This window comes from Stigmatopora nigra, chromosome 14 (assembly GCF_051989575.1).
Source record: "Stigmatopora nigra isolate UIUO_SnigA chromosome 14, RoL_Snig_1.1, whole genome shotgun sequence".
NCBI lineage: Eukaryota > Metazoa > Chordata > Actinopteri > Syngnathiformes > Syngnathidae > Stigmatopora > Stigmatopora nigra.
Window position 1 is genome coordinate 5,587,501 of NC_135521.1, and position 23,541 is coordinate 5,611,041.

A 23,541-nucleotide genomic window follows, 5' to 3' on the forward strand; every position below is an offset into this window, starting at 1 on the left:
CTCCAAGAAATAGTGTGGAAAATCTTCATCCAGACACTTTAGACAGTTCCCAAAAATATAAATGATGCATAATATCCTGTGAGTTGTCTTGATATTTTTATCTTGAAGGAGGCGTGGCTGTAGTCAAACTAACAACAGCATGGCCAAGTTGTCATCTTGGGAAATGTTGTCCTGCAGCATTCCGAGCTCAGAAGGCTAATGGATTCCTTCCGTGTCCATTGTTTAGTTCGTATCGCTCGAGTGTGATGCAGTACTTGTGCATCTGTTGCATTTTTTGAAAAAATACTATTATTTTTCTTCACTCCAGACTATCAATTACATCGGCCTCAAACTAGGGATGTGAACCTTTGGTTACCAATGGTTACGATACACTTCGCGATATAAGGCTGAAGACATCACACTTATCTCACGATTTGGAAATGGAACAATTGTCCGTAAATCAATCAACAATATTCTACGATACAACTAATAGACAGAAGTTCATCATTAGTTTATTTCTCGTAGATGGCCGATCCATTTGGAGTGGGAGGATGGCAGTGAATTAACGTCCATTCTCTGCCAAAGCACGTGGAAATTTTGCTAGCAACATGTCGACCTGTTGTCAAAAAACATTACAGTAATCCACTTGTTTCTACTTTACTCTAATTTGCCATCTTGCTTTGGCATATTTTGCTGGATATATAATTTCTATTGACCATTTTTTTGCATTTGTGATGAACCTTCTGAATATTCTCCTGGCAGCACAACATGACCAGCCATTTGGGAAAAGATGGACCATCCCACCCTTCTTTTGTTTGCCGCCAGGGGACCCTTTCAATTGCTCGGACACTGCTGGACCTTTAAGCCCATCCAGTGTGGAGGAGCGGAAGTTGTTCTGATTGGTCCTCGCCTGGGCTGTGTGGAACTGTCAGCCAGTAAAGTTTGATTCAAGGTAAGTGTCACTTCCTCTTCTCTACCACCGGCTGCTGCAGTCAATCAGCTTATTGTCCGTGTGTGTATGAGTGCGCACCCCCGCGTTCTGTTTTCCTCTACTGCTCCCATCCCCCCGACACACACTCTATAGTGAATCGACACTCACACACTCGTGTCGCATGCAGTGTGTGTTAGTCAGTGGAGAAACTTAGCAGCCTGTCTGTGTTTTTGTTTTTTCCATGCAGCAGGAACATCGAGGATCATCACTGAAACGTTGAGGTCTTCATCACAGGTTTGTCTTGCTGTTGTTTTGCAAATTGAACGTGGAAAAAAATTGGTTTGGGTACTTTTGAGGCCCCACCAAAAGATAGAATTTGTGGTACGGAGCTCACAATAGTATATAGCCATGTAAAGAAATCCATTTGCAGGCTTGGTCAAAAGTTTTGGGACTCCTTCTCATTTAACCGATTGGTGAAAAGTTTCAAAATCATAAACAGGGGTGTATGATATTCTATGCAATGATATAAAAGACAAAAAGTTGATTTTTCCAAATGAAAATGAAATATACCGGAGAATTGCAACATTTCTGCAAATAAATAAAGCATCTCTATTATTGCAACACTCTTGTAAACAATTGAGTGTCTTAACTCATTAACATTGAAAACAATAGATGTCCAATTCATTTAAGATGGGAGGACTTATTTTGAATGTTTATGTTTGAGTGCCATTGATGCAAATACCAAGTCAGTCACATTACAAACAATTAGAAACGTGCACATCACTTTATGGAGTTAATGGATCATTTAAATTAATGGAATTTCTCCGCGTTCTAATTGTTTCATCCCACATTGGAGTCATTGTTTTGCAATTTGCCATCGTGCTTCAAATTGTCCCAGGGGTGCATTCACAGATGCATTGTCAGCATCTCGCTGAGCTCCGCCTCCCAAACTCCATTGCAAAACCTCACTCTGCCCCCCATTGCGTCCTCAACTATAACAACAAAACTCATCACCTGTCGCCCCCCAGCCGTGCCTATCTGTGTGTTCCACAAAGTAATATCAAAGTACACAAAAGGAGTTTTTGGTCATTCATTCAACTGAGCTCAATGGACGTAGTAGAATAATACATGTCAAATTATTTCTGAATTTATTTTCTATACATTGACAGTGATCCCCCACCATGGAGGTGCCCGGGTTCCATCCGCCTGTGCCCTTCCCTCGAACTATCCTGAAACACTCTCTTTCTACTCCGGCCGTTGTGGATCACCATTCCTTGAATTCCGTGGATGGAGATTTGGAGGACGATCCATTTTTTGATGCGGAAGAAGAGCCGTATAGAGAAGATGTGATTTCCTCTGTGGGGGAAGTGAAAAAGATGGCGGAGGAGGCCGCAAAGGAGAGAATGGCACAGAGGCAATTGATGGCTGTCGAAGAGTTGGTGCAGTCTGAAAGGAACTACCTGAAGATGTTGCACATCACTACCATCACCATTAGAAGTAATCTGCAGAAACTACAGGTATGACATGTCATTACATATAGAGCACTTAATAGAAATATATAACCACATAGCAATTAGAAATGTCCATAATCTCATAGTTTTGTATGTCAATCTGAATCTGACAATATCGAATCCTGATCCAATAGGGGAGGAAAAGACATCCATTTTTATTCCTCTTATTTGAATAAAGACATCTCAATTCTATAGCCATATAAATGTTAGTTATTAGTACAGGAGCGGTTTCAAGGAGGCAAGAAAAAAAAAACGGAAGACCTTTTTTTTTTTGCTAATCACTATGCAGCACAAAATAAAATAGAAAACAAATATTTTATTTGACATAAACTAAAAGTACTATTAATACGAATGCTAAAACTGAAATTAAAGTTGGTTGTCTAATGTGATAAATTGAGCCGTTTTGTTCTATTTTCTTGACTTTTTTGCTTTCTTTTGCTTTTGTTTTGTAAAGTGTAAAGTTTTGATACATTTGTTAAATATAAATATAACATATACAAAGTAGTGCATATTCCTTTTGCAATGTCCTTATACCAGTGTATAATATTTATGTTGAACCAATTAAGCTGCTGCCACCCCCAGTCAAAATAGACTATCTGTCAGAAAACATATAAAATATCTCTATATTGTTGAAAAAAAATTAGTAGTAAATGGGTAGGAAAAGTCATTCTTATCCAGAAGAGTGGATGTTATTAGGGCCGCTGATTTATGGTAAACACATCAGCAGTCTGGCTGATTTCAATCAACTGCCTGATCGTTAATCACGGGGGAGGTGATGAAAGGTGGCCTGTGAAGTGTAATGGAATCTGGTTTTGTGAAGGCGATAAGGTGTGATAGAGATGGAGAAGGAGAAAATTAAAATGAGAAAGTGTAGTGCTGCTCAAACAGAAATAACATGCAGGATTTATAGCATGTGTAATGTGAGGGTTACAGGCAATAAAAGTGAAGATGCATAAGCTTATTCTTGTGAAATCATTAATAGGAATGGTGAGAGAATGAGGGAAATGTCATGAACATTGTTAAATGGCAAAGAATGGCCTCATTCAAACAATGATGCATTTGTGCATTGTTGTTCGATGGTCAACTTGCTGTCTTGTTTTCTGAGCACAGTGCAGATTGTTCACTGGTTCTGCCATCAGACTTGCCAGATAACAGATATTCAGTTTTTTGTCATTTCCTAATGACTTCAATGTTATTGGAAAAAAAAGTAGCATTTAGAAAAATCAGTAAGCTCAAATTATTTTTTTTTACATTACAAATAATTAAAAAAACTGAGAGACATTTAATATATAGCTTTATAATTTTGGTCTAATGCAGGGGTAGGCAGACTTTTCCACCAACCCAAAGGACACGTTTTCAGCAATCTGGTGTCCTACAAGTGAAATCAGTGAATTGCAGTCAGGTGCTTCTTGTTCCAGCCCAACCCCCGATGGGTAAACTGTCTGTTCTGGATAGGTTGTGAAAAAAACTTGCACTCACAGCGGCTGTTGAGGACGGATTTGCCCACCCTTGGTCTCTTTTGAACCCAGGAAATGACAGTACATTATCTCATAGATTGCATGTCTATATCTGTTTTGTGTTTTTTTTTCTTCCACAGCCTCCATTGGTCAACTTGGACAGCATGTTCCTTTACTTGGGGGGCTTGATTGACGTGTCCAGTCGGTTCCTCAGCTTGCTAGATCAGAAGCATAAGGAGTCTGGAGAGTTAATCACGTTGGAGGCATTGTGTAAGTGGGAGCTCTCCAACTTCAATTTTTTTGCCCGTCCTTTTCACGTCATACTTCCTGCCAGGAAACATGTTGCTGTTGCGAGCATGGAGGATCTCCCCCAAAAGTGACAATTCCCATCATCACTAATTTTGACACTTTTGATTTCCTTCCAGGCGACTCCTTCCTCAGCCTGTCGTCCGAAATTGAGGCGGCCTACAAAGAATACTTGGCCAACTACAACCGCGTTATTGAAGTGGAGAACTCCTACAAAGAGAAGGAGGCGCTGTGGAACCAGATTGTTGAAGTTATCAAGACGTCTGCGTAGGTTTTTAAATCATAACAGGCAAAAGCTTTTGATTTTCTGCCCTGACATTTGTCATTTTGCAGGCCTGAAGTAAATGCCAGCTCACTAAGTTTCTTCCTGGTAATGCCCGTGCAACGCATCGCCCGCTACCCTTTACTCCTCCAGACCATCCTAAAGCACACAGATACACGGCACCCGGCGTACTCGCTGCTGGAGCAGACGGGGCACGCCGCCATTGCCATCAACTGCCGCATCAACGAATACAAGCGCTTCCGGGAAGTCGGTAAGAAGCGTTTTCAAGTCATCTGGATTAGGTGACGTGATTATTCGCATGAGCTTTTTCCCGCAGCTGACAAGTACAAGAAGAGTGAGACATTGAGCATCATAGATAAGATCAACCGCTTGAATTCACACAGCATCGCTAAGAAAACAGCCAGGTTGGGACAGTTCATCAAACATGAAACCGGCATGGTTCCCAAGGTAGCACATACTAAAACTCTCACTGCCCAAGTGACTGTAATACGACGAGTATTCCTTGTATATATATTATTATCATTTTAAACCCATGCTATGTTGCAGCTGGTGGATGAAGAGTTTGATGGGCTAGAAGGATTTTTTTCCATTTTAGAGCATGCCATCTTGCAGTTGCTGGACAATGTGGAGCAATATCTCCACCACCTACAGGTGAGTACACACTGAAAATGTTGAAGCCCGCCAATGTACAAGCACTTCAGCAATCATGACTATCTTTTTTTTAAAATTTTGGTTCCTAGAGATTCCTGAACTGCAGAACAGAGGAATTTGACCTGGACATGGATGGCGAGAAGGCCCCCATTTGCTATAAGGAAATCACTAGTGGACTCCGACTGTGGATCCTACCTGTATTTGTGAGTTATTGTCAAGCGTTCAATAAAATCTCTTTCCGAATGTGGGGGAAATAAGAGTTCTTGTACTTTGCAGGAGGAAAGAATGAAGGACTTGATCCACAAGCCTTTGTGCGCACTCCGCGACCTCTTGGTGGGCCCGAGGAACCTGATCCGAAAAAGACTTCATAAGTTGCTTGACTATGAAGTGATCGAGGGCAAGACTTCACTGAGCTATGAGGAGCAATCCATCGCCAACACGTACAGGTTAGGTTTTACAAGAGCCTGTTCCCATCTGATTTGGATAAGATCCCATTTTTGTGTCATTCCAGACATGGATTCTCGAGTCTTTCTTGGTTTGTTTATCTAATTGAACGTTACTGAGTGAGACTATTCTTGGCCCTCCAGGACGATGAACACGTTGCTGCTTAACGAGCTTCCCAAATTTAACGGTTTGGCACTACAGATGATCTGGAGCATGCTGGGAACGTTCAGCTGCCTGCACAAAGACCTGGCCTCGGACTTGGAACAGCTCTTCCAGAGCTTTACCCAACAGGTATTTGCCTCGTAATCGCTAACGGAACCTTTTTTCGATTTGTTCTCAGTACTTTTGTCTCCTCGCAGCTCCCACACAGCTCTTTGGATGCCGGGGCATTCTGGGAGTGGGCCGAGAAAGCCGTGCTTGAAGGGGCGAGGGCTTTGGACGCCTTAGCTCAAAGTACGGAAGAGACGCTCCTGGCGCCGGACTCTCGGGTTGCTAATTTGACATCTTTCATTTGTTTAGACTGTCTGCAACTATATGTTGGAAATCATCACCAGGCAACACATTTTTATGTCTTTTCCCCATTTCAGCCCCTGAATGCGTCCGCGCAGCAGGGACTCCAGGAGCTGATGGTCAAGCACGGCTCAGACAAAATCTATCAAGTGACAGGCGCGGTGGTGGGCGGGCGAGAATTGAACCTCACCCTCGCCAAGGGAGAACTGGTGGCCGTCCTCGGCTACGCAGACACCCGCGGAGACAGACGCAGGTGGCTGGTGGATGCTGGAGGTGAGTAACTGGACTAAAATGCATGAGCGCATTCTGGTAATTACAATAAAAAGTGGGAGCTCAGTGATGCATTGTTTTCGATGAAATGACTAGAAAATGGTCAAAACAACAGCCAGAATGCAGTGCCAAATTGACTTTCTATATGCAAAATTAAATTGGTGCAGTCATTTAAATGTTTTGACAAGCATCTTTTCATTGATGATTGCGATAGTGTTCTATTGAGTGTTATTTACCACAGTTATAATGAGAATGCTTAAACTGAAATGTAGTCATTGAGGGTAGCACAGCAATGCACCATATTGGCGCCCTCTCGTGGGTAATCCAAAACTATCAATATATGTATTTAAGCCTCACCAGAAATCAGTCCAAGAACCAAGTAAAGACTATTCTTAATAGTATTTTATTGAGGTATATGTCATAATCTTGAGTAGAGGTTGTAACCTCTGGGTGCCTCCAAATGGTCTACCTGAAAATTAACAGGAAAGTGACCCAAACTACTCTTAATACTATAATGTGTATCTAATATTTTATGTTTGTGAACCTTAGGAAGACGGGGCTACGCGCCAGCCAATAAGCTATCCCGCTACCACCAGGCGGAGGAGAAGCCACCACCCTCGCCTCACCTGAGACTTCCAAGGGGCGCTGGAATTGTCAGGAGACACTCTGACACGACCGATAGCCCACGTGCCATGGCAATGGCGGCAACGTTCAGCCAGCCGTGCTTCCAGGTGACGCTCAAAAAACACATTCACAATATTCTTGAATAACTAGACACATCTCAAATAGACATAGTCTTTGGCCCATTGCTTCAAATTCTTCCCACAATTTTGTTTACTTAGTTTTTCTATCCTGTAAATGACAGCCTATTCCTTGGCTCACTGCAGTTGAGTCAATAAAACCCCTCAGCTATTTGCATAAATACAGAATCAACTTGGCGATAGCATTTCCTTTTAGTCTTCACATTATCATAATAGCATTACATAATTGCATTGACATGGCGTAAAGCCTGAAATTAATGTTCCTCACCCAGTATTTATTTACTAAATTAAATTTTGTGGCTGCATGGTATTGATTGATTGTCATCTGACTGTGTACGCTGCAGGAGAGGCGCCGGTCTGTCACGCCCATGCATGCATCCTGCATGTGCTCCCCCCTGTGTGTGTGTGTGTGTTATTGATTTTTTACTATTAATTCATGTCAGCGTGTGACAGCGGTGTCAAGGCCTGTAATCGTGCCTGATAGTTTATGTGACTGCGCAAACTCCAGAGTGAGAGCAAGGTATGGCGCAATTTCATTACACTTGTCCGCACGTGCATACGAAGCACACTTTCTGACCTCCTGTCAAATTGAATGATAGGTCATGTGACCTCCTCAGGTGTCCCTGAGCATCCTCATTTAAAAGACAATGCACAATCCAAGGCCAAGGGACTGTGATGATGAAAACCACGATGACGGAGAGTTCGATTTAGGCAATGCGGCCGTATTTTAGCCTCAATTGTGTTATGTTTTGGTCTTAATTAGCCACCCACATCTTTTTAAAACCATATTTTGATTATATTAATAACCTATTTGGATAAAATGTACTACGATATTGATTTATGTGAGCCACTGACATTGTCGTGACAATGAGCTGGCTACTACATTTATCAAGGGCACAGTGTCAATGGCATCCTGCTCAATAGCTTAGTGTGTGTGTGTGTGTGTATGAAACGTAAAAACGCTGAAAGAAAATAACTGGCATTTTATTTTGAAATGTCAAGAATGTAGATAAAAAATAAATCAAAACGTAATAACTCAGAAACCAGTAACTTTTTGTACTTTTTGGATACAAAATGTGTATTTAGTAGTTTGGTAAAGACTGGCGTAGTTCACTAGAAAATATTCATAGTCTTTGGTAGCTCTGTTAAGATGACATGTAAGAAGACTCAATCAGCATCTGTCTAACACTTTTGTCTTTATTTGTCTCCAGGTGTATGCAGCGTACAGTTTTACGGCGCGAGGTAACCATGAAGTCTCGGTAGTGGCGGGCCAGCCGGTGCGCGTCCTGGAGCCTCATGACAAGCGGGGAAACCCGGAGTGGAGCTTGGTAGAGGGACATGACCGGCAGAGGGGCTACGTGCCCTCCAACTACCTCGCCGTGGCGCCCGCCGCAAACGCAGTCACTACAAAACGCCCATCCTGCTAGTGCAATGGTATGCATCCACAGGTAAATATTGCTTGCTCTTTTTAGCCTGAACAACTAGTACCAAAGTATCAGAGAACCAAGTAGGGAAAATAGAAACGGCTAAAAAAAATTGAATATATGCAAAAATTAAAGCCAAGATGGACAAAGTCAATTAAAAACCTCTTCGAAATCCGTGCAAAAAGTAAGTCACAAAGTAGTCTCTTTTAAACTTGATTTTGAATTGCTCTTGACTGTTTTTTATTGGCTTTTGACTGCCTTCCACTTTGTTTTGGACTATTTTTACTTCTCTTTTGTAACTGTTCTGAAATAGCTTATTCTTTTTTCAAAATGTCACAAACCTTTAAAGGGTATGAGGTCGTTGAACCTGAGACCTTCAGGTGAACTTTAATAACTGGAAAAAGGAGCCTCGGTTTCAGGTTTTTTTGTTACCCCTTTTAATAGTTATGCTAGCATCCCTGCATGGACATTGAAAGGCCTAGTGATGCTTGTTGCCATGGACACAGCTTTACTCTTACTGTGAAGAAACGAGAGCAATGAAATGAAGGAAACAATCGTTTTTTTTAATGTTTCTTTGCATTATGTTTTTTATAAGTCATTGCACTACAGGACTAAATAAGTGTCAACATTAGTGTTAAGAAGTGAAGTAGTAAAAATGCAGGAAGACAGTTCTACGTGATAATCACCAGCTTGCACAATCCTAATAAACATGAAAATAGTCCACAAAGTTATCATTACATCATTAAGATAAAGAAAAAAACAACTGTATTTCTAGTCTTACAAATTATATACATTCAGAACTCGAATAAATAAATAACTGTCAACCTAATACATTCTGGTAATGTTAACCACATAATCTTAACATTAGTTGCATTGTACAGTGTGTTTGTGTGTTGTCACTATCAATGCAAAAGTACAGATGTGCTCAAACTATGTATAGTATACATTTTCACCTTATTGTTAAGTGTGATGATTAACTTATTGGACACGATGAGTGTCTGTTTTATTGAATGGAGAATTGTACTAATGGTGAGGTATACGTGAATAGAAATAAACTACCAACACATCCTACACTCATTTTGTCCCAAGTTTAATTCCCTGTAACCAATGAATGAATGCATGAATGCAGTATTCTTCATTTACCAGTCAGTAATCAAGGATGCTTGGAGTTCCACCATGTCCGTACTCCCAATTAACTCACATCCGTGCATGCCTGTGTGGTGCGTGTCTTGCTCCATCAGTAATTTGACGAAAAATATATGCTGCTCGACTGCAGACGTAGCATGTTTGCATCTGTCTTCCTGGAGCATATTTGCCTGTGAAACAGCGAACAGATCTTAGGCTATAAATATCTCGTCCTCCAGTCCAAAGTAGGCTAAAAATAGAACTACTCCCTCATACATGCCCTCATGTGGCGCCCAGGAGAAGTGCACAGACCTTATGTTGAACTTATTTCCATCAGTGATTGATTTGTGTTGTCTTTAAGTCATTCCCCTAATGATCGCTTACTGCATCATTTGCATGGTGAACATGTCGGTGTGCTTGTGTGCGTTTTTTGGTTTGCGTGCAGAATGAGAAAAGTTCACCAATTGGTGCTAATGGCAGCCTCTGGGTGACTTCCAGCCATCTGTATCATTGCATGCAATAGTGTGTGTGTTGAGGGGTTAAGAGGAAGGGGTAAAAATCAGTTGCTGAGAATGTAACATACTTGTTTAGGCTTGTATTTGTTGTTTGTCAAATATCAGTGCATAGAGGACAAACATGCTAGAGGATTAGTCGTGATGCAGCGGGCCCAACCACATCTTAAAAGTGTATGCGTGTTTATGTGTATCTAAACCGACATGCCTACTGATGCTTTGTAATGTAAGCGACCCAGCTTGTGGCATTTTTTTTGCTTTGACTGCTCAAGCTTCACATGTCAACTGTATAGAAGAATAGTTAACAATTATAACTTTTTAAAAGGTATTCTCAGTTTCCAGTAAAAATGTATTGGACGTCTGTCACTGCCAATGGCAGCCCTAACCTCGCCCTCACAATGGAAGTGTCATATAGCTACCCTTTGGGAAATGGCTGATGCTGCAAGTACACAGATGGCAGACTTGATGCAGTTTGACATTTGTATCACTAAGTGTATTAATCCACTGTGCTCTGCAGCCTTGTCAGTGCACATCTGTTACCAAACATCTGGACATTGTGTGTTTTGCTGTTTTTGTCTATGTGGACCTCACAAGGTACACACACGCACACAATTGTGTGTGCGCGTGCACTTGTGTCACCTTTCTTCCAGGCCATTGCAATTCTGTATGTTAAAGTATTATGAATCGCCAGATATAATGATTGACGACGATGTCCAATCATGTGGCCCTTAAATGTTAATACAAATTGGTTAAATGGCTTTATTGCTTGTAGAAATCCAATCCATTTGAACTGGGAAGGTGGCAGCAAATGATTGAATGTTGATTTGCTGCCAACTCTCGCACTTGAAATGGATTCTACGTCGAGCAACATCAATGATAGACAAAAAAGAAGCGTTTTTTTCCTTCTTCTCTGGTCAAGATGCTAACAGCCACCAATTTATCCCAAATCAACGACCATTCCATTTGAACTGGCAATGAATGCGTCAACAAGAAAAATCTAATCTTAATGCTTAATCTTTGGCCAATGTAAAAACAAAAAAATGTTGTGTATCGTAATGTAATCTATAGGATTTTTCTCTTAACACGGCGTTTCTGTTGTGGGGTGGGGCCAAAGTTAGAGCGTGCGTTATTGATGGCACTGACCTTCCGCCTCATGGAATGACGGGTGCCCCGCTCAATAATAAATTGGACACTTTCCCGTCAGCCGGGGTTTGTCCGTGAGAGAGTGACAGATATACAACGCGTTTTAGTTGCCACGTCTCTGAGTCAATTTGGTTCCCTTGCACCTGTTGTCATCCAGGTTGTTTTGTTGTTTATTATTATCATGGTGATGAAGTCAAGTTCAAAAAGTAGCATGCAAATTGCCTGTCTTGTATAAATCAACTTTGATCACAAATGAATTAGACCTGAAATGACCAATAAATCAATTTCACACAGTGCAAGCAAAAAAACAGTCCTTACTTAACTCCCCCTTTAAAAAAACAATGTATAGATTATTAATTGGATGCATCTGATTCTGACCCTTTGCATGTTGTGATTATTGGTGGGTTATAATCGGGGCAAATATTGCTTTGTTGCCTGGTAGTTGGTTGAATGGGTTTATAATTGTTTAATCTATTTGGGATTTTGGGTTGGACCCCCAATACAATTTAAAAATAGGGCCTACATCATGACCTGGTCCAATTTGCAATCACATAATGTGATCCTCATCCTCATAATACAAAGTGAATTGAAAGGATTTCTATTGGCCAAAAGAAAGTCAAGTGTCCTGACTTTACCAAACATTTTCCTAGTAAGGGCCTCACGCGGGGGGCTCCCTCCAACCGATCGGCCCTGTCGCCTCCACCTGCCCGGGGTCGCCGGGAGCTTGTGACCCCTTTGTTGTTTTTCCACTCCAGCGACATAGTGTGTGTATGTGTGTTCATGTTAAACAAACACGGCAAGACTTAACCTTTACTCCACGTTATGAAAACATGTGAGGTGGGGGCCCTCACATTCTGGGAGTCCTCTGCCAGACCCTCACACAACAGTGTGACCGTTACATGTATGTCATGATGTGTGTGTGTGTGTGTGTGTTTTGGGGAAGACTGGAGGCGTTCTTGTTTTGAATTCCTCCTAGCCAACTGTCACAATAAACTTGCAGGTTCTCGTCCGTGTGTGTATTTGGAAAATTACTAGAAACGTGACCGCGACGATATTTTAAAGGCACTATGAATTAATCACCATATAAAAAAAATGATGACTTCACTAAGTTAGGTAAATAATTGGGGCTGTATAAAGAAAAACAAGAGTGCCCTAGTTTCTAAAATGTTAACTCTAAGGCCTGATTCTCATTGTCTATACAACAATTAATTTTATTCTCTACAAAAGACAGAATTATTTCATTAGTTTCTAGTTGTGCTGAGTCCCCCCCCCCCCCCCCCCCCCCAGTAGCCTTGGGTCAATAATTGTTGGGGAAACACTGGGGTAATGCACAGGATGAAAAACAAACGACCTTTCCTGGTTTTCAGTTGCATCTCGAGGGTATTTGCTGACTATTAATTATGCTAAGCTACAGGAAGCTCTTCTCCTCCATCCGCCCCGTTGAGCAAGCGCCTGCTCCTGTGACATCATCGATCCAGCGCGGCCTTCAGGTGGCCTTGGAAGCGACGCAATTACACACGCGTATGCACGAACACACACGTAATGTCAAACTCTGATCGATAGCAGGGCTAATGGGAAGCTAATACATGCATAAACACCTCCCACACATGTAAGTAAAGAAGAGGAATCGGATTTGTCACCCTTTGATGATGTTTTTATTTAAATCTTTTTATCACATCAGTGTAGGACAGAGGTCTCAAACCTGTGGCCAGGGGCCAACGGTGATCCATGTGACAATATTTGGCTGACCTCATTCAACATACTAATTGTAGGGAGTGTAACCCATTTTTTTTTACAATATTTAAATGATATTATAGAAATTAATTGGTTTATTGAAAAATCCACATGGGAAAAAATATTAAGTAAAAAAAAAAGGAATTTGAAAAAATGCAAATGATAAAAATAGCTTGGAGTAAAAACACATTTAAATAATTCTAAATAAAATAGGATTTTGGACACATTTTATTATGTAAATATAGTATGCTTTCAGACTTCCAATGCATTTGAAGTGGGATGTCTAACGGTGAATTATTGCAAGCAAAAGAAAACTTAGTATTAAAAAGTTGAGCATTACAAACAGTCAATAGAATCCATTAAAATAACCCCCCCCCCCCCCCCAAACCCTGTCCCTTCTCCTTAAGCCATTTTAAAACCATTATATTTTACTTTGCCATCAGCATTTCAGGTCCATCTTTTTGTCAGCATGTGTTAATGTGAAGCTATGTGTGTTAGCATTTTTATTTTTTGTTTGGTGCAGTAAGCGAGAGCCGGATGAGCTGTCATCATCATGCAGCATTTTGGATGAGTTTGCAGGGGTTATTTCAGGATCTCTTCTATAGGGCCCCCATGCATGTGTGTGTTCGTTCATGTGTGTGTGTGTGTATATGTGTGCGCGTGCTTAGAGGTAATAATTATGTTGGATTTCTCAGTCACTGGAGCGAGGGGCAGGCAGGTGCCCGGGGAGCTAAACTCTGCCTCCTTATATTCCCTCTATATTCATTTTGTAGGCTTTCTGTTTTCTCTCTCCTTCTATAAATGTGCATAATATATGTATTGGAGGGAGGTTGACAATATATTGGGATACATTCCATCTGCGAATCGATATTATTGGTTAAAACTGTTGCCACTCTGTTGAATACATTAGTTGCCCAAGATTAAATGAATTAGATGCCCAATATAGTCAATGTCATTGTTTATTTTTATGTTTAAAACAGGTTATTTTCTTTGAATTTGAATATTGGCCCATGTATCGATCATTTTTCTACATATCGTGATAATTGTGGGCCTTGAATTAAGGGTGGTCAACACATTGATAAGAAACTTAGTATATAGTTATTTGTGTCGTCGTGAATACTCTTCTGCCACCGGTGGCCAAAGCTTGCAAGTTTCATTGTTTGCTGCAGTAGGTTTTCTGTCGTGATTTTTCGGTGGTGACTCATAATAATGCACACCCTCTCCCCCTTACACGCACACACGCGGGTGGGATTAAAGGATGGGTAGTTTCAGAGCAGCACATTTTTGCTCTTGGCATCATCATCTTTTTGGATTTATTTTTTATTTCATGAATTCATTTGGATTGGAAGGCATTTGTGTATATCATCTCTTCTGCCTGTGGGTGGAAATGTTTTGGCTCCTTCATCAAATAAGACCAAAGTGTCATTGAGTTAAAAAAACAAATGTGACATATGGGTCGCTGTGTGCCTCAATTGAAGTAATTTAATGTATAGAATTGCTATTTTTGTAAACCTGCATATGTTCGGTACTCTCATCATTGTGCATTCTTTGCGTGGCGCGCATTATAGTCCGGGAAATACATTACAGATTTGCCATATTGAGAAGAATAATTATGTAGATGCAAAGTAAAACTCCCCTCCATATAATAGTACATTTTTAAAATCTGTGTATATACATGGTATTATGAGTAGGTTATGGTTAGGTGTGCTTAAAGTATAAAAAAATGACAGTATTTTCTATTTTTAAAAAGGTTTTTGCAGAGTAGGAACACATTTTTGGAATCAGTCCAGTCAGTGCTGCTTGCGGACATCAGAGAGTTAAAATAACTTGGAAAGAGTGTGACATTGGGGGTGGGCAGCAGGCGGGGTGGGGGGTTCGTCCACCAAGCGCAGTGACACAGAGACGGCGCGCTGCGATTGGTCGAGAGCGTCTGTTGTATCCGAGTGGAAGCTGAGGCGAAGGGAAAACGTTTCCACGTGCCGGCGGATCACATGACTCATCACTCTCTCTCTTTTTCTTCATCCTGCTTCTCTCGTCTCCTCTCCTCTTCTCTCCTCTCCTGTCCTCACTTGAGCCGCCTCCCAAGCAACCAATCAGAGGAATTGCTCATTGAGCATCCCCCTGCTGCTCCAGAAAAGAATGTCCGCAGACGAGCAGGCTGTTGATTTTCAATGATAAGAAACTTGAGAGAAGGCCCGCGTTATTATGAGGTCAATGGGTTCAAAGGTCACAGCCAGCTTGGCGTTTTAGGTCACTTTTTAACTCGGCCGTGTTGACGCATTTAGACAGAATTCAGATCAAGTGACGTCGTCATTGGTTTTTAGGTTTTTTTTTATTTTTGTTATTACTGCTCATTTATTTCATATTTTAATGCCAATTGTTTCTGTAAATATTATTTGTTTGGTGATCCAGGGTGATAAATAGCAATTTATCATATATATGATGATATATGATCTTCTGAGCACTTGATTTAACCCTGCACATTTCCCATTGTCGAGAAATGAGGGTTTTTGACGTTTCTGTGGCAATATAATGTTACTCTTCCACTTGTTTCCACATTCTTTCAATTCTTCCTTACCTTAATTTCCCCAACTAATTATTTTTAAAAATGTGTGTGAAAGTGAATCAATTTTATATCCCTGCTGTGATTAATGACAGTGCATAATGGGCCTCAAGTGGCCCGCACGCTATACATTGCTTCACCCATGTTCAAAGACAACCTTTTGTATGGCATCAGCATTTTGTGTCCTCTGCGGGCACCCACTCTGCTGTCTTTTTCATTTTTTCCCCCTTTTCTTCTCACGGGATGCCTCAGGTTCTCCTTGACCTGACCTTCACATCTCATCCACCAATAGGATGATAGTAAGCGGACCGCATGACTTCACATTTTCTCCTACTTGAAGATTACCCCTGCAATTTGCGCATTGAAGACGGACTAAATGGACTTTTCATCCCTGTATTTCCTCCGGGGAATGATGTGCTCAAGGTGCCGTGGGCATTTAGGTTTCTACCTAAGCTTAGGCTTTCAAATGGGGGCTTTAGGCTGGAGCATGACTGGGCCTTGTTTAGCATACAATGGTGTGTAGCCCCCCCCCCCCCCCCTGTAACAGTGCGGCAGGATGCAGCCAGTCGAGCTCTCTGCCAAGTAGGCTAAAGTTGAAGGTCAGCCCCCTGAGCAAGGGAGCCCTTAACGCAAACGGGCCACGTGAATCTGGCAACCGGGCAAGCGTGTCATTGGATGGTCCTCAATCTCTTGCTGCGGCCTATCAAATACAGTCATTAATCACTGTGCCTGTGCTACGTTAACAATCTTGATCTGCTTCCTCCCACAACGGCTTTGGCACCACAAGGCGTGAGACGCTCAAATGTTCATTCGCTGCCAACCTCCCCGTCGAAATGGATTGGACGTCAAGTATAGTGATAAAGTCATTATAGTGGGTGGGGGCATCTTGGCCAGAGGAAGATCTATTTTAATTTTTTTACTTATTGGCTCATTACTGCTTGTAGAGATCTAATCCATTGGAAGAATTAGAATGAACTCGGGCGACCATGAGTGATAAATAAATACTGTTTTCTAATAAAATTTCTTGGGTCTGGCTAATTATGAGGTGTGCCTTTATAGTCCGAAAATTACAGTGATTATCCACAACAGCTTGAATGTTCAGCAGTGCAAAACATTCCACTTATATGTACGTATGTTCCTAAGATGGGAAATGGAGTCACATCTATACATTTGTAAATGTTATGTATAGAGAGTACTATAAATGCCAACGTCATTTTTGCAAAGTTTCTGAAGTTGATCCCTCGTCGTTTCCTTTCAAGTCTGGCAGCCATAAACGTAGAACTGTCTTGGAACGTTGACATTTGTACATTTGGCCTTGGCATCGTCTCTTTGCTGTCAGCCGTCCAACTACCACCGCAACTCTGCTAACCGCTATGCGTGGCAGCTGCATAGACTGCATTTCTGGAGAGGGGGCGCTCAGGGAACACCACGTCCTCGCCATCGTAAATCTTAGTATCGGAACGGATCTGAGAAACAAACATCGGAAGGATCGCCTTTCATATTTGATATCGTTACAACTAACTTACTATCAGAGATACTTTATTGCTTGCCATGTTATACTTTGCCCTAAAATAGATTCATGTTTCAAATTGGTCTAGCACCATCAATGTCGCCCACTGTATAAATACAAGTATTTCCTGCATTACTATCAAGAGTATTGCAAAATTAAATGGACCCTACAACAGTAAACTTTTTTTTCGATATTTTTGGAATCCAATATCTTATCAAGATACATTTCACAATTGATACTCCATTTTGACAAGCCTACTGAAAACATAGCTCATCAGCAATTAAAACAATCAAGTAGCACAAGTAGCCATTTGAGCAGGGTTTTTCCATGAAATTTACACCATTGCTGCAATGACGACAGAATGCAAAGCAATATACTGCGATTTGTTTTATAGTAGTTTGTTTAATAGCACTGTACATAAAATGTCCTCCTAAACCACACTATTCCACAGACAGAGCAGATTTTTACATTTTTAACACACCAAATTGATGAAAATAAATCCCCTTCATCGCTTGTAATAAAATCCTGTCCCCAACAATCAGGTAACAGGATGATAACTGTTTTAGCGGGGCTGTTTTTGTTCACCTGTCAATGGACACTGCAGCTCTGTTTTCGACCTTTGTGTGTATGTGTATGGGTGTTTGTCGGCTCGTGAAACGTGAACCCCCGCAAATACAAATACATATTCTGGAGCGCGACGACAAGTGTCTTTTTATTGCAAATGTTTGGAATGTCACCATGTTTTATGCACATGTACCTTCAACCAACACCCGAGGAAGATGAGATGGGTTGTAAGAATGGCAGGGCATGCAGGTAATACCCCCATCCCCTGTCCCCTGTAAGTATTCTATAGCCAGTAATGCTGGGAAGCCCTTAATAAGAAGAAAAAAAAACGTAATTGGTGCCACCTGTCGCAAATTGTTAACCTTTTGCAAATGCACGTGACTCTCTCTGTCAACCCGCACCAAAACACTATGAAAGTCTGACAGAGTGCATTTTTATCAGAGCTTTTTAGACTGTTTTGAACCATAATATGAATTTATATTGTGCAAGTAAAGTTATTTTTTAATAGAAGTGGGAACCTCTGGGGGTTTAACAATATGAATTATTTATGTTTTTTTTTAACTGGGAAAACGCACTATGTGGAGTAGCACCACCAATTTAGTTGTACACAGCTGTGAATGATGACAATCAAGGCTTTTGATATGATTTTTATATGTTACGATTTGTGGGTTATGTCATTTGGCTAATGCAGCGCCGCACAAATAAGCAAGTTTTAAAAAATTCATAGTTGTCATGTCACAATGTTCTCTGAGACATCATTTTGGATTGAATTATGATAAAGATAAAGCAGGATTTAAGTGGCAATTTCATTTTCGACATGTAAAATTGCTCACCAACCTTTAATTGTATGCTTGCTACTCTTTACTCTGTATTTTGTCAACATGAGTCTTGCAGAAGGAAAACTTGTTTTTATATAATAAATATCAAAATAGTCAAATTTCTTCCGAGATGGGAAAATATTTGGTTTGAGTTGCTCTCTCAAGCCCGGTTGAGCATGTAACTACTTGTTTGACATTGTTATTATGTTTTCTTCAGCTAATATAGCCTACTGAAGATAATCGTAAAATGGGGCTTTTTAAAGTAATCTATAAATAAAATAGTGCAGAGTCCTTTATTTTTCTCCGTAAAGTTCCTTTCAAAATCAGTAGATCGCACTAAGTTGCAAATAAGGGAAACGTCAGCGAGTGAAGTTGTTTCAGGTAATAAAAATACTTTTTATAAACATTCCAAAGAGTTGGTTGAGGCATGTCTACTGAAATTGGGATTAAGGAAATGATGATTCACATTTGGAGGAATGAAGAAGGAGAAGAATTGGAATAATGTCATCAAGTCAAATGGATTAAATAGAGAGACTCATTCTGGCAGTAACACAACTTGTTTTTTTTTTACTCTAGTGACTCATTCGGACCAAGCACATATTTGAGCCATATGTCATACTATAGAACCATCCTCGATTGTAATACCTAAACTTTTTATGAATTCCCTTATTGGACGAAGACTGATTCATTTGATGTATTTTTGAAATATATATTTTTTCTCTGCAAATTTTACATTTTTAGCCTTACTTTTCAATTTAATTGCCTATATTGAGTATATTAATCAATGCTAAAAAAAATTCAGATACTTATGTTCCTCCAATGATTTATGCATAGTAATTATTTATATATTGCCTGCCATTGACGACGACAGACGTCCAATCTATTAGAAGTTGGGAGCAGTGCTTGAATGGTAGTGATTTTTTTAGGCTGAATTGTGATGCTATAACAAAAATAACAGCAATGCAGAAAAAAGTCAATGTTAAAATTGAAACTCAAGGAGGGACATATTTACTTCGTTATTGTATATATACCTGTTTTCTGTGTGTGTTTGTGTGTGTTAGAGAGAAAGAGAGAGAGTGTGTGTGGGACTAAAGCCAGTGAGCGTGATCTCCGTGTAAACAGAAGCGCCCTCCACAGGTCCCACGTCTCAGTGCAAGTGCTCCGTCTATTAGCCGGAGCCTGGCTTCGAGGCGCCTCATTCACTAGAAGATGGCGGACTGCGCTACACTATTAGATGAGGAACTCTCGTCTTTCGTCTTCAACTACCTGACAGAGAACCCCGACAGCCAGGTAAGAGCCACGATCGCTTTGCATGAGAGCCCGAATGCGTATTTGTCTCGGATTGTCTGCACCGTCCAACGCCACCGGTGCTCGGAGCAGCGAGAGGCCGGCAATGGGGAGCCCTTCGCCGGCTTGTCAGCGGCTTGTCGTCGGCTCGGCTCGGTGCTCTTGGTTGGCGACGCACACGCGGAGGTGGATGTCATCATCCTCGCTTTGCACGATCCTGGGAGAATTCACGTGTGATTTTTTTCTACTCCTCGGGGGGTGCCTGAGCGCGGATACTGCGGCCCCCCTGCTGCAGCTGGGGGAATGCGGAGCCGCACTTTGGAAACTTTTTGACGCATTCTTCACTGGGGAAGCTGGCTGTCAGTGCAGCCCGGCGTAGACACGTGGTGACTGACAACGTGTGCACCATACCCCGAAGGGCTTGGGGGGTCGTGCTGATTGCAGAAGGAGGTCTTCGGGAGGTCTTTTTAGCCTTAGGCACCACAACTGTTATTATTATTCGTTGTTGGATAACGACGTCGCGTTGACGATCAGTGGTGGGGAGGAGAGAAGGGAAGGGGGGTGCTTGGTTCCCAGTAGATCTCCCTACTTGGGTCAACTCTCACGATCTACCGTATCCCCCATTGAGGGGAGACAATATTTTGACTGTAAATGGAAGATGTTGCCTATTTGTGCAAGGGGAGGGGACGCATTATAGTTTGCGTAAGATCTCGTGTTACAAAACGCAAGTCGAGCGTTTGTTGTGGTTCTTGGTTATATCAGCCAGACACGAGCGTGCCTTTCGCCTCGAATAAAAGCACCTTTTTTTAAGAGGATTGTCAAGATCGCCCGACTCGCTGACGCGTGCGCGCACCTTGCTAAACCGAGTGGCAACTTTGGCAAGGAGAGACGTGGCACACATCGATGATCGATCATCGTTTTGATGCGATGCGATGTGGAGGGGATTCGAATGTCATGTGTTGCTTCTAAACGAAAAAAAAATATCGAGTCCATCTCAAAGTGAGCTTTCGGAGACGTTCATGGCAGGATTGAGCGGCTAGGGATCAAGGCTCTTAATCCCTCATCTTGCTCTTGGATGGATGCCGCGCTTCCGAAACACGCACGACGTGTGATGCTCAATGCTCGAGAACCCCCCCCCCCCCCCCCCCCCCCAACCACGAAGCCCTCCCCTCCCCACAAGCCCATCCATTCCATCCCTCTCCAGGATGCACCTCCACCCTACCATCAAGCCACCCACCCACCTTCCATGATATAACCACTGCATCACTGTTGTGTGACATTGGTGTCTGCATCATGTGTTCAAGCAGATTGGCACTCGAAGCAGGTTAAGTGTGTGTGTGTGTGTGTGTTCTATTTTTAACACGCTGCATTAACCTTTACATTGGACTGCATTGTGACATTGCAACATTCAGCATTTAAGCTGGCGCTTTGGCACACATTACTTTATGTGCTGTGACCTTGCTCCCAATAGACGTGGCTGGTGGTTGTTGCACTCCCGGGGGGTTTTAGTGGGTCCCGTGATGGAAAACAAGCCCAACCAGTCCATTTCTCGATTCCCAAATCGGGATGATAATTTAGGGGTGGGACAATAGATCCATACGTCATCGTGCTATTTATCCTGATGACCTATCGGTAGTGCCACACGACTAAATACACGTCTGACGCAGCCATCTTGGGTAGGGCAACCGGTGGTTTTAAACTAGATTTCGACATGTGTTGTCTTAGTACTGCCCCGATATCGTATTGCTATTTCAGTACCGAATCTAGTCTTGTGACCAATGTAAATGATATGCTAGTGCTAATAATTGATAGATTGTCTGTTTAACTCATTGGCTGCCATTGGTGGTGTCCAGCCTCCAATTCGTTCAGACTGGCAGGTAAACTAGAGCTGTCGAATTTTTTTGACTAACCGATTAGAATATCTTTTTCAAGAGTCCTAACGTCGTTGACCCTTGTGTAGCTTAATCTTTTACGTTTTTTCACTCGTCGGCTGGCTTCGACTGCGCAAGACGTCGAATCCATTTTTGGCATCACAAACCTGATATCGAAAATACTTTCTTATCATGTAGGAGTCAAGGGGTTCCCATTCTTACTCAATAGGTAACCTTGCAAAAGGCCCTGAAACTGATTTTACAAGTCACTGGGTGTGTTCGAATTGCAGGTAGGCCCGATTAACACAAATAACAATTGTCTCCTTTAAAGCTTATCTTTTGCGTTAATATTTACTGGAGGTTATTAAATGGTCCTTCCCTTGTCTCTCAATTCCACTGTGCTCTCCACTCTTGTAATACTACTCCTCGTGATGTGTTACAGAACCGCGCTGCTGCAGTCATGTGAGTCGTAGTGGACGAGGGCGGGAGGGAGGAAGGGAGGTTTGGGAGGAAGGGAGGCGTTGACGTGACGTTGGCACTGACGCGCCTCCCCCTCTTCTTTTACCCTCCAGCATGTGACTTTTCCTCTTCCTTCTCTGGCTTGGCTGACTGTCATTCCCCCTGTTGCACATTCACACACTTTTTTTAGGCTGTTTTGAGTGACGTTTTGGCGGCGAGATAGCTTAAGGGATATGTCATATTGCAGATTGTCGAACAAATACTACAAATCTTGCACTGTAAAATGGGATGCACCCGCAATGTATTTTTCAACAAGCCACACTGGAGTATAAGCAACATGTACACCTTAGTAACTTGATCTTGATACTTAAAAAAGATACTCTACCGTTGTCTCTTAAAGACAAGTGTAAAAGGTTTAGACCGCTGTGTCAGAAGCTATTTGATAAAGTAGTGCCCTACTTCCTCACAACTCAGGGGGAATTTTCTTTGATTTGTCAAATTTGTAGTTTCCCTTTGTGAGTAGTGGTGTTCTACCAGATCTCTAATGCCTGGCATGATCTGGACGCTTCTTTCCTAATAGCCCGAAGGTTAACGCAGGCCCTCTTCAAAGGAGAGAGCGTTGGGTTCACACTCAATAATTCATAAAGGTGCTTACACGGCTTCTGTTTCGTCATCATACACTTGCATCTATTGGATTGGACAGACGTGTTCGTTAGTTGTGTCAAGGTTCAACTTTGAAAATTCAAATTTAGCATTTTCAAATGTGGTCGTGTATGACATCTCAAAAAAGCTCTTGCTAGAAAGACAATAAGCCATTTCAGTTCGAAATGCCTCCTACCAGGTTGCCTTTGAAAACTATACACTTTACTTGGCAACGTACGCTCTATAGCATCTTTCTCAAGGGGGCGTGCAAAAAAGCTGGAGGAAACATTGCTTAAAAGGACAAAGTAAGTCTGTTGTCTTGCTTCTAATTTGGCTGTCATTGACATCGATAGCCATCCAAAGATAAATTGAGCAGATTTGAACCTGGAATATTTAAGCCCGATGCTGCCTTTATCTGACGCGGCAACAACTAAAAATAACAAATGCTTTGTCAAGGGGAGTAACGCAAGGCGACTCAACCTTGTGTGTATTTAATAAATAAGTACGTGCTGACACTGCTCGCGCCAGCCTGTCCATTGCACCTGGTTGCCACGGCGACACAGCATGCTGGCACCTGTGTGTGCGGGGGTGTCCAATGGGCAATGGAAATTTCCTTCAAGCTTTTTTTTTGTTTTACATCTGTGTCCTTGAAAGCCCTCATGTGTACACATACAAACAAAAGCGCACACACATCCATCATTGTTGTGTTATGAATACAAACTTTAATGGTCGGGCTCCACAATATTTGTGTGTTATATCAGTCATTGGCTAAATCTTATATAAGAA

General features: G+C 41.8%; 2 protein-coding genes across 7 annotated transcripts in view; both read left to right on the forward strand.

The window, feature by feature from the left end:
* Positions 1-16,929, forward strand: part of arhgef37 (Rho guanine nucleotide exchange factor (GEF) 37) — a 17,421-nt gene extending 492 nt beyond the window's left edge. Inside the window, exons 2-17 of one of the 6 annotated variants that reach the window (XM_077733283.1) lie at positions 742-931; positions 1,158-1,204; positions 2,080-2,427; positions 4,019-4,148; positions 4,304-4,451; positions 4,518-4,717; positions 4,784-4,914; positions 5,014-5,118; positions 5,208-5,321; positions 5,395-5,564; positions 5,706-5,853; positions 5,922-6,050; positions 6,150-6,345; positions 6,892-7,073; positions 8,315-8,551; positions 15,857-16,929. In XM_077733283.1, the coding sequence (XP_077589409.1) occupies positions 2,092-2,427; positions 4,019-4,148; positions 4,304-4,451; positions 4,518-4,717; positions 4,784-4,914; positions 5,014-5,118; positions 5,208-5,321; positions 5,395-5,564; positions 5,706-5,853; positions 5,922-6,050; positions 6,150-6,345; positions 6,892-7,073; positions 8,315-8,530 (2,205 nt within the window). In that variant the 5' untranslated portion in view covers positions 742-931; positions 1,158-1,204; positions 2,080-2,091 and the 3' untranslated portion in view covers positions 8,531-8,551; positions 15,857-16,929. Of the gene's footprint in view, positions 1-504; positions 617-741; positions 932-980; positions 1,205-2,079; positions 2,428-3,250; positions 3,409-4,018; positions 4,149-4,303; positions 4,452-4,517; positions 4,718-4,783; positions 4,915-5,013; positions 5,119-5,207; positions 5,322-5,394; positions 5,565-5,705; positions 5,854-5,921; positions 6,051-6,149; positions 6,346-6,891; positions 7,074-8,314; positions 9,599-15,856 lie in introns of those variants that run through there. The other 5 variants (XM_077733282.1, XM_077733281.1, XM_077733284.1 and 2 more) reach the window with 5 other exon arrangements.
* Positions 16,930-19,628: 2,699 nt separating this feature from the next.
* ppargc1b (peroxisome proliferator-activated receptor gamma, coactivator 1 beta) overlaps positions 19,629-23,541 on the forward strand; it is a 42,807-nt gene continuing 38,894 nt past the window's right edge. The window contains exon 1 of the mRNA XM_077732647.1: positions 19,629-19,786. Coding sequence (XP_077588773.1) covers positions 19,706-19,786 — 81 coding nt within the window. The 5' untranslated portion in view covers positions 19,629-19,705. The remainder of the gene's footprint in view (positions 19,787-23,541) is intronic.